The 15519-nt window shown below is 52.3% G+C and overlaps 2 protein-coding genes across 3 annotated transcripts in view; both read right to left on the bottom strand.

Annotated features, from left to right (window-relative positions):
• The window catches only part of LOC147118294 (proteasome activator complex subunit 1-like), a 1298587-nt gene that overhangs the window by 189053 nt on the left and 1094015 nt on the right, over positions 1-15519 (bottom strand). The window lies entirely within an intron of this gene.
• Positions 7513-14574, bottom strand: LOC147118312 (bcl-2-like protein 2). 2 transcript variants are annotated; one of them, XM_085984371.1, is made up of 3 exons: positions 14466-14574; positions 11166-11719; positions 7513-8975 (listed from the first exon to the last, which is right to left on the bottom strand). In XM_085984371.1, exons 2-3 carry the CDS (start codon positions 11583-11585, stop codon positions 8826-8828), a joined length of 570 nt encoding a protein of 189 aa, XP_085840497.1. In that variant the 5' UTR covers positions 11586-11719; positions 14466-14574; the 3' UTR covers positions 7513-8825. The 2 variants fall into 2 exon arrangements, with proteins under 2 accessions (XP_085840497.1, XP_085840498.1); XM_085984372.1 differs by lacking the exon at positions 14466-14574 and adding an exon at positions 13605-13864.

Below are 15519 nucleotides of genomic sequence, written 5' to 3'. Positions count from 1 at the left end.
CATTGTACCTGTTGGACAGGGCCAGTGTCTGCGGGACTTCCTTCTCAACCTCTCCTAAGTCCCTGCTACCCGTCTGCCTCGCAGTCACACTCTCCCCTTCCTGAAACTGTGCTTTTCTCTGGGGTGTGACCGTATTCTGGATAAAACTATCGAGAAATTCCTCCCCCCACCCCCCTCCCCCTTATGTTTTGGAGTGTCTCTAACTCTCACTCCAGCTCAATGACTCTGAGCCGGAGTGACTGAAGGCACAGACACTTCCTGCAGATGTGGGAATCTGGGATGGTCTCGCCGTCCACCAACTCCCACATCCTACAGTCCCGACACATAGCCTGCCCTGACATCACTAGTCTTTATTTATTTGCTTATTTAGTTAAAGTTTTTACTCAAACGATTATTTACAGTTATATTATATAGTTTAGCTAGTCAAGTTAATATTTAATAATGTAATAGTTAAATTTCCCCGGCTCTTAGTTTAAAGACAAGAACAGCTGTACTACTCACCCACCAATCACCTACCTGCTGTCCTGTGACGTCATTCCTTGATTTTTTGTTGTTGTTCTCTCCTCCGCTCACGCTCCTTTTATCCCCGCCACTCTCGCTGTGCTCTCGGGCCGCCGCTCCTTTTATCCCCGCCGCTCTTGCAGTAGCTTTACTCTGTATCTAACCCGAGTTGTACCTGCCCTGGGAGTGTTTGATGGGACAGTGAAGAGGGAGCTTTACTCTGTATCTATCCCGTGCTGTACCTGTCCTGGGAGTGTTTGATGGGACAGTGTAGAGGGAGCTTTAATCTGTATCTAACCCGTGCTGTACCTGCCCTGGGAGTGTTTGATGGGACAGTGTAGAGGGAGCTTTATTCTGTATCTAACCCGTGCTGTACCTGCCCTGGGAGTGTTTGATGGGACAGTGTAGAGGGAGCTTTACTCTGTATCTAACCCGTGCTGTACCTGCCCTGGGAGTGTTTGATGGGACAGTGTAGAGGGAGCTTTACTCTGTATCTAACCCGTGCTGTACCTGTCCTGGGAGTGTTTGATGGGACAGTGTGGAGGGAGCTTTACTCTGTATCTAACCCGTGCTGCACCTGCCCTGGGAGTGTTTGATGGGACAGTGTAGAGGGAGCTTTACTCTGTATCTAGCCTATGCTGTACCTGCCCTGGGAGTGTTTGATGGGACAATGTAGAGGGAGCTTTACTCTGTATCTAACCCGAGCTGTACCTGCCCTGGGAGTGTTTGATGGGACAGTGTAGAGGGAGCTTTACTCTGTATCTAACCCGTGCTGTACCTGCCCTGGGAGTGTTTGATGGGACAGTGCAGAGGGAGCTTTACTCTGTATCTAACCCAAGCTGTACCTGCCCTGGGAGTGTTTGATGGGACAATGTAGAGGGAGCTTTACTCTGTATCTAACCCGTGCTGTACCTGCCCTGGGAGTGTTTGATGGGACAGTGTAGAGGGAACTTTACTCTGTATCTAACCCGAGCTGTACCTGCCCTGGGAGTGTTTGATGGGACAGTGTAGAAGGAGCTTTACTCTGTATCTAACCTGAGCTGTACCTGCCCTGGGAGTGTGTGATGGGACAGTGTAGAGGGATCTTTACTCTGTATCTAACCCGTGCTGTACCTGCCCTGGGAGTGTTTGATGGGACAGTGTAGAGGGAGCTTTACTCTATCTAACCTGCGCTGTACCTGCCCTGGGAGTGTTTAATGGGGCAGTATGGAGGGAGCTTTACTCTGTATCTAACCCCTGCTGTACCTGCCCTGGTAGTGTTTAATAGGGCAGTGTAGAGGGAGCTTTACTCTGTATCTAACCTAAGCTGTAGCTGCCCTGGGAGTGTTGGATGTTGAGGTTAAATCGAACTAATTGAATTATGTTAGAGGCTTGAGAAGTAAAAATGAAATTCCCAACAGAATCTGTCAGGAGCAATCACACCCAACATGAATAAAAAATATAATCCCTTTATTTTACAGTATGCACAGAGATACAGAAAAGAACTTCAATAAGATATAATGATGACTGTACTTCTGCTTAGTTAAGTTCAGCAGTGGCTGCAATGTGTCAGGTTCAAAGTGAGCCGCTCTCTTTCCCCACACTCCCCTCCCTCGCTCCCGACAGGTGCTCGGACCCTGGGAATTATGAATTAGGCAGCTTTGGACTCGCAAAGGCTTTTCAGTCTGCTCTGTGGCTGCAGTGTGACGTCCTCTTCAACAATGGTATCAGTACTGCGACCAACCTTCTCTCTGTCTCTCTCCAATGCATCCCACTCAATTGCAAAGAAAGACTTGCATTTATATGCAACACCTTTCACAACCGCAGGGCGTCGCGAAGCGCTTCACAGCCAATGAAATACTTTTTTTTTTGAGATGTCATCACTGTTCTAATGTGGGAAATGCGGCAGCCAATTTGCACACAGCAAGCTCCCAGAAACACCAATGTGATAAATGACCAGATCATTTAAAAAAAAAAAAAATGTGATCCTGGGTTGAGAGATAGATATTGGCCCCAGGACACAGGGGAAAACTCCCCCTTGTTCTTCTTCCAATAGAGGCCTTGGGATCTTTTATGTCCCACCCGAGAGGGCAGACGGGGTCTCGGTTCAACGTTTCATCCCGAAAGATGGCACCTCTGACAGTGCAGCGCTCCCTCAATATTGCTCCTCCGACAGTGCAATGTTCCCTCAGTACTGCCCCTCCGACAGTGCAGCGCTCCCTCAGTACTGCCCCTCCGACAGTGCGGCGCTCCCTCAACACTGCTCCTCCGACAGTGCGGCGCTCCCTCAACACTGCTCCTCCGACAGTACAGCGCTCCCTCAGTTACTGGCAACCGGGGAGTGTCGGCCCTGGATTATGGGAGTTTGAGTCTCTGGAGAGCGGGGCTTCTGACACAGAGGCCAGAGAGTGGGACCCACTCAGCCATGGCTGACCCTGGAGTGCATGGACCCTGCCCCTACCTCCCCCGAAGCACTAACGAGAGATCCTATGACCCCCAGGATGGGGCCCATTCCGTCCTCCCCTTTCGTGACTTAGTGTAGACACCACCCCAGTACGGCACGCGAGAGGCTGTAGCCAATAAACCAGCCCTTAAATAATAAAAATAATCATTTATTTTTCTTTTAAAAGTAGCGGCCTCCATGTCATGCTAGCAAATCACGGCAGGGACCAGACGGACTACAACCAGACGAGCTGTAAAACATTCCCGCAGCGAATCAGTCACACACAAGAGCACCTCGCCATCTTCGGAGCCTGCCCTTATTTTCACACTGCCATCAATTCCCGCGTCCACGGTTAGAACGGGAATTTTCTATGTAAATGAGTCACGCCGCTTGTGCCGACGCCCCCTGCAGGCGGGAGGGCGGAATTACACCGCGACAAGTTTACATAGAAAATTCCCATGGTCGACGGGGAGGGCGAGGGAAATGCTCTGGATTTTGGAAGGGCTTGGATTATCCCGTTCCCCCACCCCCCTCCCCATCTCCTCCTCAACCGGCACATTCGATAGGCTGCCCTGCCTATGACATCACAAAAAGTCATTTCTGCCTACGACATCATCCAGTGCAAAGGCACGTGGGACAGTTTGGCAGGCACAGGAAGTGAAATGCCAGCAATTTTTAAAAATGGGGCCATTACAAAACATGTAGTGTCTTAAAGGGAAACTCCAGTAACTGTATGAAAGTACATGTCCATCTCCCCTGTAGCATTGCACGCTGGGAATGAAGAGCAGGATCCCGTGAGGGGCAGGAGGAGGCAACTGGACCAATCGTGTGGACAATAATTCAGTCCCCATTTTAAACTCGGTCCTTATTTCTATATCACCACTACGAATTGCCAAGCCCACGTTTAGAATGGGAACTGGCTATGTAAAGACGTCACGCTGTAGTTGCATGCTCCTTGCCAGAGATGGCGCCGTTGCAGCGCCCCCTGCTGGCAGGAGGGCAGAACTGCCACGTGACAGGTTTACAATGGAAAAGTCCCCATTCTAAAAGGCGTTCTTTAAAAAGTGGGCCGCAGGCAAATGTCAGATTTGTTTTAAGGGCGGGGAAAGTAACTGCAGCAAACAGGTAAAATTGAAAGGTTAACGCTCGTGGGCCAAGATGAAGTCTCTCGCCCTTTCGGTCCCCGTTCCGTTATGGGAGGATGTGACCCGCTGGCGCTAAACGGGGGTCATGTTAAGACTAGAATCCCAGGCGTCACCCTCGTCCCCCCTCCTCAAAAACCAGCCAAACCCCATATTCCCTAGATGGGTTACACCCTCTCGCCCAATGGGTGCCAACCACCCCCGCAAGGAATCACAAGTCAGCAGGGCGCTGGAGGCAGTCGGCAGGGTGACTTCAGAAGCTTCGTCGCTCCTCCCAACAATGCCACCTAGGGGCCAGAGCCCGCAACTGTAGCGTGACAGTTTACATAACAAAAAACGGGAAATGTTGACATACGAATTAACAATGGTAAAAGTCGTCACAAATAAATCATGTGACAAGGAGGGGTGGTGGGTGGAAGAGATTTGAGGATAGCAAGCGTGCAAGGCTAATAAAATATAGATCCATTCGCCTTGGTCAGGCATTGGTGGGGTGGTGGGCGGGGGAGGAGAGGAGAGAGGGACGGACCCAAGAGTCAATATTAGTGTTTCATCGCGGCTCCACTTCCAATGGACGGTTACTTTTGGCCATCAATGGCCGCCCGCGCTCCAATGGAAACGGCGAGCGTCATTGCCAGGCCCACTTGGCGGCTTTGACCGGGAGGTGGGGGTAAAAATAAACCCCCACACACAACGCGGTAATGTGCACGCTAGCGGGCACGATTCCAGGCGACCTCTACGCCCCACTTTGTGTCAACAATCGTAGTCACGTGACAATCAAGCTCGTTCAAGGGGAAAGTTATTTATTAGAACCTCCCCGCGAAAATGTTAAGATTAAAAAAATAAATTAATAAATACGCGGTCATCGGTTACGAGATGTCACCATCAATGCTGCCGCCACCACCACCCAGTGCCACATGTACCCGGGGAGGGGGGGCAGATTGGCATCTTTAGCACCTCAAACATTGCCACCTTCTCCTCCCCTGCCCCCGGACGATCCAGGGCTCTGGAATACGCCTCTCCAGCCCTACTTCCCCCACACCAATATACTGACTGCCAGCTACGAATTAAAGGGAAAGTGAGCACTGGCTCTGTTGAGGAATGTCGGCAGGATGAATCTGTCTGCACACTGGGTGTGTCTCGGAGCATTCCACACACTGCCGCAAAGGGTTGACACAGACACGAGGGTGAGTGTACAAATATCCCCGAGGGGGGGGGGGGAAAAGAGGGGGAACACCAGTCAGTGTACAGATATCTCCGAGAGGGGACTGAGAGACACCAGTCAGTGTACAGATATCTCCCTGAGCGAGGGGGACTGAGACACACCAGTCAGTGTACAGATATCTCCCTGAGGGAGAAGGACTGAGAGACACCAGTCAGTGTACAGATATCTCCCTGAGGGAGAGGGGACTGAGAGACACCGGTCAGTGTACAGATATCTCCCTGAGGGAGAGGGACTGAGAGACACCAGTCAGTGTACAGATATCTCCCTGAGGGAGAGGGGACTGAGAGACATCAGTCAGTGTACAGATATCTCCCTGAGGGAAGAGGGACTGAGAGACATCAGTCAGTGTACAGATATCTCCCCGAGAGGGACTGAGACCACACCAGTCAGTGTACAGATATCACCCTGAGAGAGAGAGGGACTGAGAGACACCAGTCAGTGTACAGATATCTCCCTGAGGGAGAAGGACTGAGAGACACCAGTCAGTGTACAGATATCTCCCTGAGGGAGAGGGGACTGAGAGACACCGGTCAGTGTACAGATATCTCCCTGAGGGAGAAGGACTGAGAGACACCAGTCAGTGTACAGATATCTCCCTGAGGGAGAGGGGACTGAGAGACACCGGTCAGTGTACAGATATCTCCCTGAGGGAGAGGGGACTGAGAGACACCGGTCAGTGTACAGGTATCTCCCTGAGGGAGAGGGGACTGAGAGACATCAGTCAGTGTACAGATATCTCCCTGAGGGAAGAGGGACTGAGAGACATCAGTCAGTGTACAGATATCTCCCCGAGAGGGACTGAGACACTGGTCAGTGTACAGATATCTCCGAGGGAGAGGGGCTGAGATAAACCAATCAGATATCTCCCTGAGGGAGAGAGGGACCAGTCAGTGTACAGATATCTCACTGAGGGAGAGGGACTGAGAGACACCAGTCAGTGTACTGATATCTCCCTGAGAGAGGGACTGAGAGACACCAGTCAGTGTACAGATATCTCCCTGAGGGAGAGGGACTGAGAGACACCAGTCAGTGTACAGATATCTCCCCGAGAGAGGGGACTGAGAGACACCAGTCAGTGTACAGATATCTCCCCGAGAGAGGGGACTGAGAGACACCAGTCAGTGTACAGATATCTCCCCGAGAGAGAGGGGACTGAGACACCAGTCAGTGTACAGATATCTCCCTGAGAGAGGGGACTGAGAGACACTAGTCAGTGTACAGATATCTCCCTGAGGGAGAGGGACTGAGAGACACCAGTCAGTGTACAGATATCTCCCCGAGAGAGGGGACTGAGAGACACCAGTCAGTGTACAGATATCTCCCCGAGAGAGGGGACTGAGAGACACCAGTCAGTGTACAGATATCTCCCTGAGAGGGACTGAGAGACACCAGTCAGTGTACAGATATCTCCCCGAGAGAGAGGGGACTGAGACACCAGTCAGTGTACAGATATCTCCCTGAGAGAGGGGACTGAGAGACACCAGTGAGTGTACAGGTATCTCCCCAAGAGAGGGGACTGAGAGACACCAGTCAGTGTACAGATATCTCCCTGAGAGAGAGGGACTGAGAGACACCAGTCAGTGTACAGATATCTCCCTGAGGGAGGGGGACTGAGAGACACCAGTCAGTGTACAGGTATCTCCCCAAGAGAGGGGACTGAGAGACACCAGTCAGTGTACAGGTATCTCCCCAAGAGAGGGGACTGAGAGACACCAGTCAGTGTACAGATATCTCCCTGAGGGAGAGGGACTGAGACACACCAGTGCACAAAGTGCAACATTCAGAATGAAGACGATACGAGTCCAGTGGACACACCTTGCCACCCCAGTGATTCTTCCCGTTGTGTGTACTCCGTTCCCACCCGTCCCAGTCAGTGATTTTTTGACATCTTCTGTGGCCCTTACAGGTCACAACACACGATTTAACAATTCTGTAGTGTATAACTTAATAAATAAAAACATCGCCAGGCGACTGTGAATCAAACGTGCAGCTCGTGAAGCCCAGAGATGTCTCCGGGTGACATGATTCTGGAACGCGGGCGCCCGCCAGCACACAAACAGAGTGAGCTCAACTCCCTGTCCCGCCACCCCCAACTCCCTCATCGTCGGAGGATTGGCCCGAGTCTCACGGACTCCGGATGTACACCAGATCGCGGCCAAGCCCGGAGAGGAGTGTACGTGACTCACCCACCCCCGCATTAAAGCCGGGCGATTGGGTGGGTTTGGGGGGGGGGGGGGGGGGAAGACAGGGCGAGTGCAGAAGTAAAACTATTGTTTAAAAGCACGATAGAAATATAAAGCGGGCTGCAAGGAATATCGGTCACGGCGGAGATGGTTAAAAAGCTACGAGGGGTCGGGTTGGTGGGGGGAAGAGATTGTGCGGAGCCTGGTTCGAGAGAGGTAGAGACCGAGAGAGAAGGAAAGACTCGTTAGCCAACCAAAAAAAAAACCCAACAGGAACGTCCCTCCGATTTCCAAACTCTTGATTTCTGAGCGTGCAGTCTCGTTCGTGGGACCTTAACGAGGGAGATAATGGAGGCGGGGGGGGGGAAATAACAGCAAACACACCCCCGTTTACAAATGGAGCGTGAAAGCGGGCGACCCCGGTTGTCGGAAGGCCGCGCGGGTTGTCGGGGGGTCGCTGGCGGTGGTTTAGGGGGGGGTTGACACTAACCCACCAGTGTCGCGGGGCAAAGGCCCACCGATAAAAACGCTCCCGGGCAAAGTATTTGGGGGTCGGTTCGGCAGTTTAAAAAAAAAAAAAAAACCATGCATCACATCACCCAAACGGGGGCTCATTCGGTCCATTACTGAATGATGAAACCGGCTAATCAGGCCCCTGCCGAGAGAGGAGAGTCGGGGTACTTGAGATCCGGGATACAGAGACTTCCCTGAGCGACGGAGGGGCCCGCAGGTATAACGGGGATCGGGAACCACCCCACCACCACTCACTGGGGTCTCCAGACGATTAGGCTTTCTTCTCTCTCTCTCTCTCTCTCTCTCTCTCTGGGTGTTTTGATACTTTAAGTAGAGTTCAGGAGACAGAACAGGCTCAGAGCTTCCTTTCGAGATCAAACGGAGAGTTTGGGGGGAGGGGGGGGAAGGGGAGGGGGCAGGATTAAGACACGTCGGTTCTTGAACCTCACCCTCCCCCCACACCTTCCTCGGACCCGACGCGTGTCCACCGTGTGGTCTGTTACGGTTGTCCTCCAGTAGTGAGCGAGCGAGAGAGAGACAAAGGGGGAAAGGGAGAAGAGAGGGAGTGGGAGATTGGGAGGAGGAGGGAGATTGGAAGAGAGGGAGTGGGAGATTGGGAGGAGAAGGGCGGAAGAGGGAGATTGGGAGGAAGGAGGAAGAGGGAGATTGGGAGGAAGGAGGAGGAGGAAAGGGAAGAATGCACGTCCATCCTTGGCTTCTGTTGGACACGTGTGAAGGGCGAAGAGTCGCCGACCTGCCCGAGGTCCCTGGGATGAGTAGCCAGTGCCCGGCTGTACCTCCGACGCCTGGCGAACACCTCCCCCACCCACGCTCTCAGTTCTCTACTTGCTGGCGAAGAAGGCTCCGAGGGTCAGGAATGCCCCGACGGCCACGGCCCCCGTCACCACCGTTTTCATCGAAGACCAGTAACCCTCCCTCAACTTGCGGGACTCCGCTGCCGCTCCGTTCCCATAGAGCAGGACGAACTTCCCCTGAGGGTGGGGGGAGAAAAAAATATACACGTAAACACCTGGCAATTAGTCAACGGCAGGGCAATCTCCTCCCTCCTAGGACGTCAGCGGGGCGCTCGTGCGCTCTCTCTTGGTTCGGAGTCAGAAGGTCGCGGGTTCGAGCCCCACACCCTCCAGAGACTCGAGCGAAAGGGGTGGAAACCGAGGAGGTTGGGGTGGGGGAGAATGGGCTGAACAGTGATCTGGAACGCACTGCCTGAAAGGGCGGTGGAAGCAGATTCAATGGTAACTTTCCTAATTGCTTGCTGTACCTTTTGAAAGCAATTGGTATGTTGGCCTTTATTACAAGAGGATTTAAGTATAAGAGTAAAGACGTCTTACTGCAATTATACAGGGCCCTGGTGAGGCCACACCTGGAGCATTGTGCACAGTTTTGGTCTCCTTACCTAAGGAAGGATATACTTGCCATAGAGGGAGTGCAACGAAGGTTCACCAGACTGGTTCCTGGGATGGGGGGATTGTCCTATGAGGAGAGATTGAGGAGACTAGGCCTATATTCCCTAGAGTTTAGAAGAATGAGAGGTGATCTCATTGAAACATATAAAATTCTCACAGGGCTTGACAGGGTAGATGCAGGGAGGATGTTTCCTCTGGCTGGGGAGTCTAGAACCAGGGGTCACAGTCTCAGAATAAGGGGTCGGCCATTTAGGACTGAGATGAGGAGAAATTTCTTCACTCAGAGGGCGGTGAATCTTTGGAATTCTCTACCCCAGAGGGCTGTGGAGGCTCAGTCGTTGAGTATATTCAAAACAGAGATCGATAGATCTTTGGATATTAAGGGAATCGAGGGATATGGGGATAGTGCAGGAAAGTGGAGATCAGGTAGAAGATCAGCCATGATCTTATTAAATGGTGGAGCAGGCTCGAGGGGCCGAATGGCCGACTCCTGCTCCTATTTCTTATGTTCAAAAGAAACATAGAAGATAGGAGCAGGAGTCGGCCCCTCGAGCCTGCTCCACCATTCAATGAGATCATGGCTGATCATCCAAATTCAGTACCCGGTCCCCACATCCTTTGATCCCTTTAGCCTTAAGAAATATATCTAACTCCTTCTTGAATATATTTAATGAATTGGCCTCAACTGCCTTGTGTGGTAGAGAATTCCACAGGTTCACCACTCTCTGGGTGAAGAAATTCCTCCTCATCTCTGTCCTAAATGGCTTACCCCTTATCCTTAGACTGTGACCCCTGGTTCTGGACTCCCCGACCATCGGGAACATCCTTCCTGCATCTAGTCTGTTAGAATTTTATAAGTTTCAATGAGATCCCCTCTCATTCTTCTAAACTCCAGCGAATATAAGCCCAATCGACCCAATCTCTCCTCATACGTCATTCCTGCCATCCCAGGTATCAGTCTGGGGAATCTTCGCTGCACTCCCTCCATGGCAAGAACATCCTTCCTCAGATAAGACGACCAAAACTGCACACAATACTCAAGGTGTGGTCTCACCAAGGCCCTGTACAACTGCAGCAAGACATCCTTGTTCCTGTACTCAAATCCTCTCGCTACGAAGGCCAACATACCATTTGCCTTCTTTAACCGCCTGCTGCACCTGCATGCTTACCTTCAGCGACTGGTGCACAAGGGCACCAGAATGAGAGGTGATCTCATTGAAACATACAAAATTCTCACAGGGCTTGACAGGGTAGATGCAGGGAGGATGTTTCCCCTGGCTGGGGAGTCTAGAACCAGGGGTCACAGTCTCAGAATAAGGGGTCGGCCATTTAGGACTGAGATGAGGAGAAATTTCTTCACTCAGAGGGTGGTGAATCTTTGTAATTCTCTAGCCCAGAGGCTCAGTCGTTGAGTATATTCAAGGCCGAAAGCGATAGATATTTGGGTATAAAGGGAATCAAGGGATATGGGGATAGTGCGGGAAAGTGGAGATGAGATGATCAGCCATGATCTCATCGAATGGCGGAGCAGGCTCGAGGGGCCGAATGGCGGAGCAGGCTCGAGGGGCCGAATGGCCGACTCCTGCTCCTATTTCTTATGTTCAAAAGAGAATTGGATAAATACTTGGAAGGGGGGAAAAAATTGTTGGGTTATGGGGAGAGAGCAGGGGAGATTGGGACTAATGGGATAGCTCTTTCAAAGGGGAGATTGGGGGGGGGGGGGGGGAGGGGGAGCAGAGCACCAGTGAGACATACCCAGCCTCCATTGCGTTGAATCCAATCCTGCAGGTTGTGGTCCAGGTAATGAGCCATCCAGCCAATGACCTGACCAACCAAGGGGGGCATCTCCTTGTCCACGCACTCCTCGCACAGGGCCGCCCCGAAGGCGAAGAACGCCACCAGCCGCCCCCAGTTGGTCTCCCCGTTGAAGAGCTCGGCCGTCACCTGGGCCAGGCGCTGGTGGACCAGGGTGGGCGTCACGTGGAGCTGAGCCGAGAGGCGGCTGAAGGTGTGGGTGAACCTGGCCTCGAACTCGTCGCCGGCCTCCCGCATGGCCAGGTGGAGGGGGTTGAGGGGCGGGGCGGGCAGGGACAGGCGCTGGCCCAGGCCCCTCTGCCGCAGCTTGTAGCCGATGAAGTCCTCCAGCACCGCCCGGTTACTGTACTCCGCATCCATCGACCGAGACCTCGCCGACTCCGGGGTTCCCTCCCCCCCCTCGCCGCTCCGATTCCGGGATCCTCCCGCTCCGTTCCGCGCCGATTCCGGGAATCCCGCCTCCTCTCCGTTCTGACAGGGCGTGGGACCAGTGACTGGAACAGAGAGAGAAACCCAAGCAAGGGGTCTGTTAAAATGATCCTGTCTCCCTCTCTCCGTTTCAGTTTTCCTTCCCGTCTCTCTCTTTCTCTCTCTGTTGAGTTCTCTCCGCCTCGGGGTCTCTCTCTCTCTCTTCCCCCCCGCCCCCCCCCTTCTCCCTCCATCCATATCTCTCTCAGAATCATAGAATCCTACAGCACAGACGCAGGCCATTCGGCCCATCGTGCCTGTTCGGTAGAGCTGTTCAATTAATCCCACTCCTCCTGCCCTTTCTCCCACAGCCCTGCGCATTTTATCCAATTCCCTTTTGAAAGTTATTATTGAATCTGCTTCCACCGCCCTTTCAGGCAGCGCGTTCCAGATCACAACAACTCGCTGCGTCTCCTCATCTCCCCCTCTGGTTCTTTTGCCAATCACCTTAAATCTGTGTCCTCTGGTTAACGACCCATCTACCACCGGAAACAGTTTCTCCTTATTTACTCTAACAAAACCCTTCATGATTTGATACACCTCGATTAAATCTCCCCTTAACCTTCTCTGCTCCAAGGAGAACAACCCCAGCTTCTCCAGTCTCTCCACATCACTGAAGTCCCTCATCCCCTGGTACCATTCTAGTTAATCTCCTCTTAACCTTCTCTAAGGCCTTGACCTACTTCCTAAAATGCAGTGCCTAGACTTGAACACAATACTCCAGCTGAGGCCTAACCAGTGTTTTATAAAGGTTCAGCATAACTTCCTTGCTTTTATACTCTAGTCCTCTATAAATAAAGCCAAGTCTCCCAACATCTTTTTAACAGCTTCCTCAACTTGTCCTGCCACCTTCAAAGATTTATGTACATACACCCCCCCAGGTCTCTCTAATAACATAACTAGGAGCAGGAGTCGGCCATACGGCCCCTTGAGCCTGCTCCGCCATTCAATAAGATCAGGGCTGATCTTCGACCTCAACTCCACTTTCCCGCCCGATCTCCATATCCCTTGATTCCCCTAGAGTCCAACAATCTATCGATCTCAGCCTTGAATATACTCAAAGACTCAGCATTCACAGCCCTCTGGGGCAGAGAATTCCAAAGATTCACAACCCTCAGTGAAGAAATTCCTCCTCATCTCGGTCTTAAATGGCCGACCCCTTATCCTGAGACTATGACCCCTAGTTCTAGACACTCCAGCCAGGGGAAACAACCTCTCAGCATCTACCCTGTCAATCCCCTTCAGAATCTTGTATGTTTCAATGAGATCACCTCTCATTCTTCTAAACTCCAGAGAGTATCGGCCCATTCTACACAATCTCTCATCATAGGACAGCCCTCTCATCCCAGGAATCAATCTAGTGAACCTTCGTTGCACCGCCTCCAAGGCAGGTATATCCTTCCTTAGATAAGGAGACCAAAACTGTGCCCAGTACTCCAGGTGTGGTCTCACCAAGGCCTTGTACAATTGTAGCAAGACTTCCTTACTCTTATACTCCAAACCCCTTGCAATAAAGGCCAACATGCCATTTGCCTTCCTTATGGCTTGCTGTACCTGCATGCTGGCTTTCTGTGTTTCTTGCACAAGGACACCCAAATCTCTCTCAACACCAACATTTGAAAGTTTCTCACCATTTAAAAAATATTGTGTTTTTCTATTCTTCCTACCAAAGTGAATAACCTCACATTTCCCCACATTATACTCCATCTGCCACCTTACTGCCCACTCACTCAGTCTGTCGATATCCCTTTGCAGACTCTCTGTGTTCTCCTCACAGCTCACTGTCCCACCTAGCTTTGTACCATCAACAAACTTCGATACATTACACTCGGTCCCTTCATCTAGGTCATTAATATAGATCTGTTCCTGCGCTTCCTTTAAAATTGTACCATTTAGTACATATCGCCTCACCTCATTCTTCCTACAAAAACTAATCACATCACACTTGTGTTAAATTTCATCTGCCGTGTGTCTGCCCATTTCACCACTGTCTATGTCCTCCTGAAGTCTGTATCTTTCCTCCTCACTGTTAACTACATTCCCGAGTTTCCTGTCATCTGCAATCTGTTAAGTTACGTCCTGCAAACACAAATCTACGTCATTAATTCTCTGCCTCTCGCTCTCTCTCTGCCTCCCCCTCGCTCTCCCTCTCTCCGCCCACCTCCCTCCCTCCGCCTGCCCCTCCCCATCTCTCTCCCTCTGCCTGCCTCTCCCTCTGCCTCTCCCGCTCTCTCTGCCTCTCCCTGCCTCTCCCTCTCTCTGCCTCTCCCCCCTCTATCTCTCTCTTCCTCTCTGCCTCTCCCCCCTCTGTCTCTCTCTCCCCCTCTCTGCCTCTCCCCCCTCTGTCTCTCTCTCCCTCTGCCTCTCCCCCCTCTGTCTCTCTCTCCCTCTGCCTCTCCCCCCTCTGTCTCTCTCTGCCTCTGCCTCTCCCCCCTCTGTCTTTCTCTGCCTCCCCCCCCCTCTGTCTCTCTCTCTGCCCCGTGTGTCTCTCAGTGTGTCTGTCTCCCTCGTTCTCTGTCTCTCCCTCTCTGTCTCTCCCTCTGCCTCTCCCTTCCCCCCCCCGTGTCTCTCAGTGTGTCTGTCTGCCTCACTCACTCACTCTCTCCCTCACTCTCTCACTCACTCACTCTCTGTGTCTCTCTCTCTCTCTCTCTCTCTCTCACTCACACACACACACACTCTCTCTCTCTCTCTCTCTCTCTCTCGTTCTGTCTCTCTCTCACTATTCTCTCTCTCTTTCTTTCTTTCTTTCTGTCTGTCTCTTTCTCTCACCAGGATGGGTCCAGGTGGGGCGCGCCCAGATGACGCAATCAGGAGCCCCCCGGATCTCCGTCGCCGGTTAATGACGGCTGTGCGGCGCGGATTTATTGCGTCACCGCCCAACCAGGCCGGACCAACGGAGAGCCGAGCGATCTATCTCTTAAAGCGAGGATGGCCCCTCTTTCACCGGGAATATTAATCCGCCGACAAATATTTACAGATAGTTTTTTTTGCAAACTCTCCCAACAGAAATTCCACCTTGTGTAGGATCCACATACAGAAACATCGCGGGGGGGGGGTGGTTGTGGGGGGAGCGGGGTGGAATAATTGGGGAGCTAGCCATTCAGCCCCTCAAGCCTGTTCTGCCCATTCAATCATTGGAATAGGAGGAGGCCATTCAGCCCCTCGAGCCTGTTCTGCCCATTCAATCATAGGAACAGGTGGAGGCCATTCAGCCCCTCGAGCCTGCTCCACACATTCAATCATAGGAACAGGAGGAGGCCGTTCAGCCCCTCGAGCCTGTTCCACTTATTCAATCATAGGAACAGGAGGAGGCCGTTCAGCCCCTCGAGCCTGTTCCACCATTCAATCATAGGAACAGGAGGAGGCCATTCAGCCCCTCCAGCCCGTTCCCCCATTCAATCATAGGAACAGGAGGAGGCCATTCAGCCCCTCGACCCTGTTCCACCCATTCAATCATAGGAACAGGAGGAGGCCATTCAGCCCCTCGAACCTGTTCCACCAATTCAATCATAGGAACAGGAGGAGGCCATTCAGCCCCTCGAGCCTGTTCCACCATTCAATCATAGGAACAGGAGGATGCCGTTCAGCCCCTCGAGCCTGATCCGCCCATTCAATCATAGGAGCAGGAGGAGGCCATTCAGCCCCTTGAGCCTGTTCCACCCATTTAATCATAGGAACAGGAGGAGGCCATTCAGCCCCTCGAGCCAGTTCTGCCCATTCAATCACAGGAACAGGAGGAGGCCATTCAGCCCCTCGAGCCAGTTCTGCCCATTCAATCATAGGAACAGGAGGAGGCCATTCAGCCCCTCGAGCCAGTTCTGCC

The sequence above is a fragment of the Somniosus microcephalus genome, chromosome 4 (genome assembly GCF_052327205.1).
Source record: "Somniosus microcephalus isolate GS21.2 chromosome 4, FLI_Smic_1.0, whole genome shotgun sequence".
In the NCBI taxonomy this organism is placed as follows: Eukaryota; Metazoa; Chordata; class Chondrichthyes; order Squaliformes; family Somniosidae; genus Somniosus; species Somniosus microcephalus.
The sequence above is the reverse complement of the archived record's forward strand: the minus strand, read 5'-3'. Positions and strand labels throughout refer to the sequence as shown.

What these genes read in the sequence shown, in the direction of transcription:
- LOC147118312 (XM_085984371.1), bottom strand. Translation starts at nt 11,585, where the DNA reads ATGGATGCGGAGTACAGTAACCGGGCGGTGCTGGAGGACTTCATCGGC. An exon ending in TTCAACGCAATGGAGGCTGG is followed by an intron (nt 8,976 to 11,165) that starts GTATGTCTCACT and finishes CCCCACCCTCAG; the next exon opens with GGGAAGTTCGTCCTGCTCTA.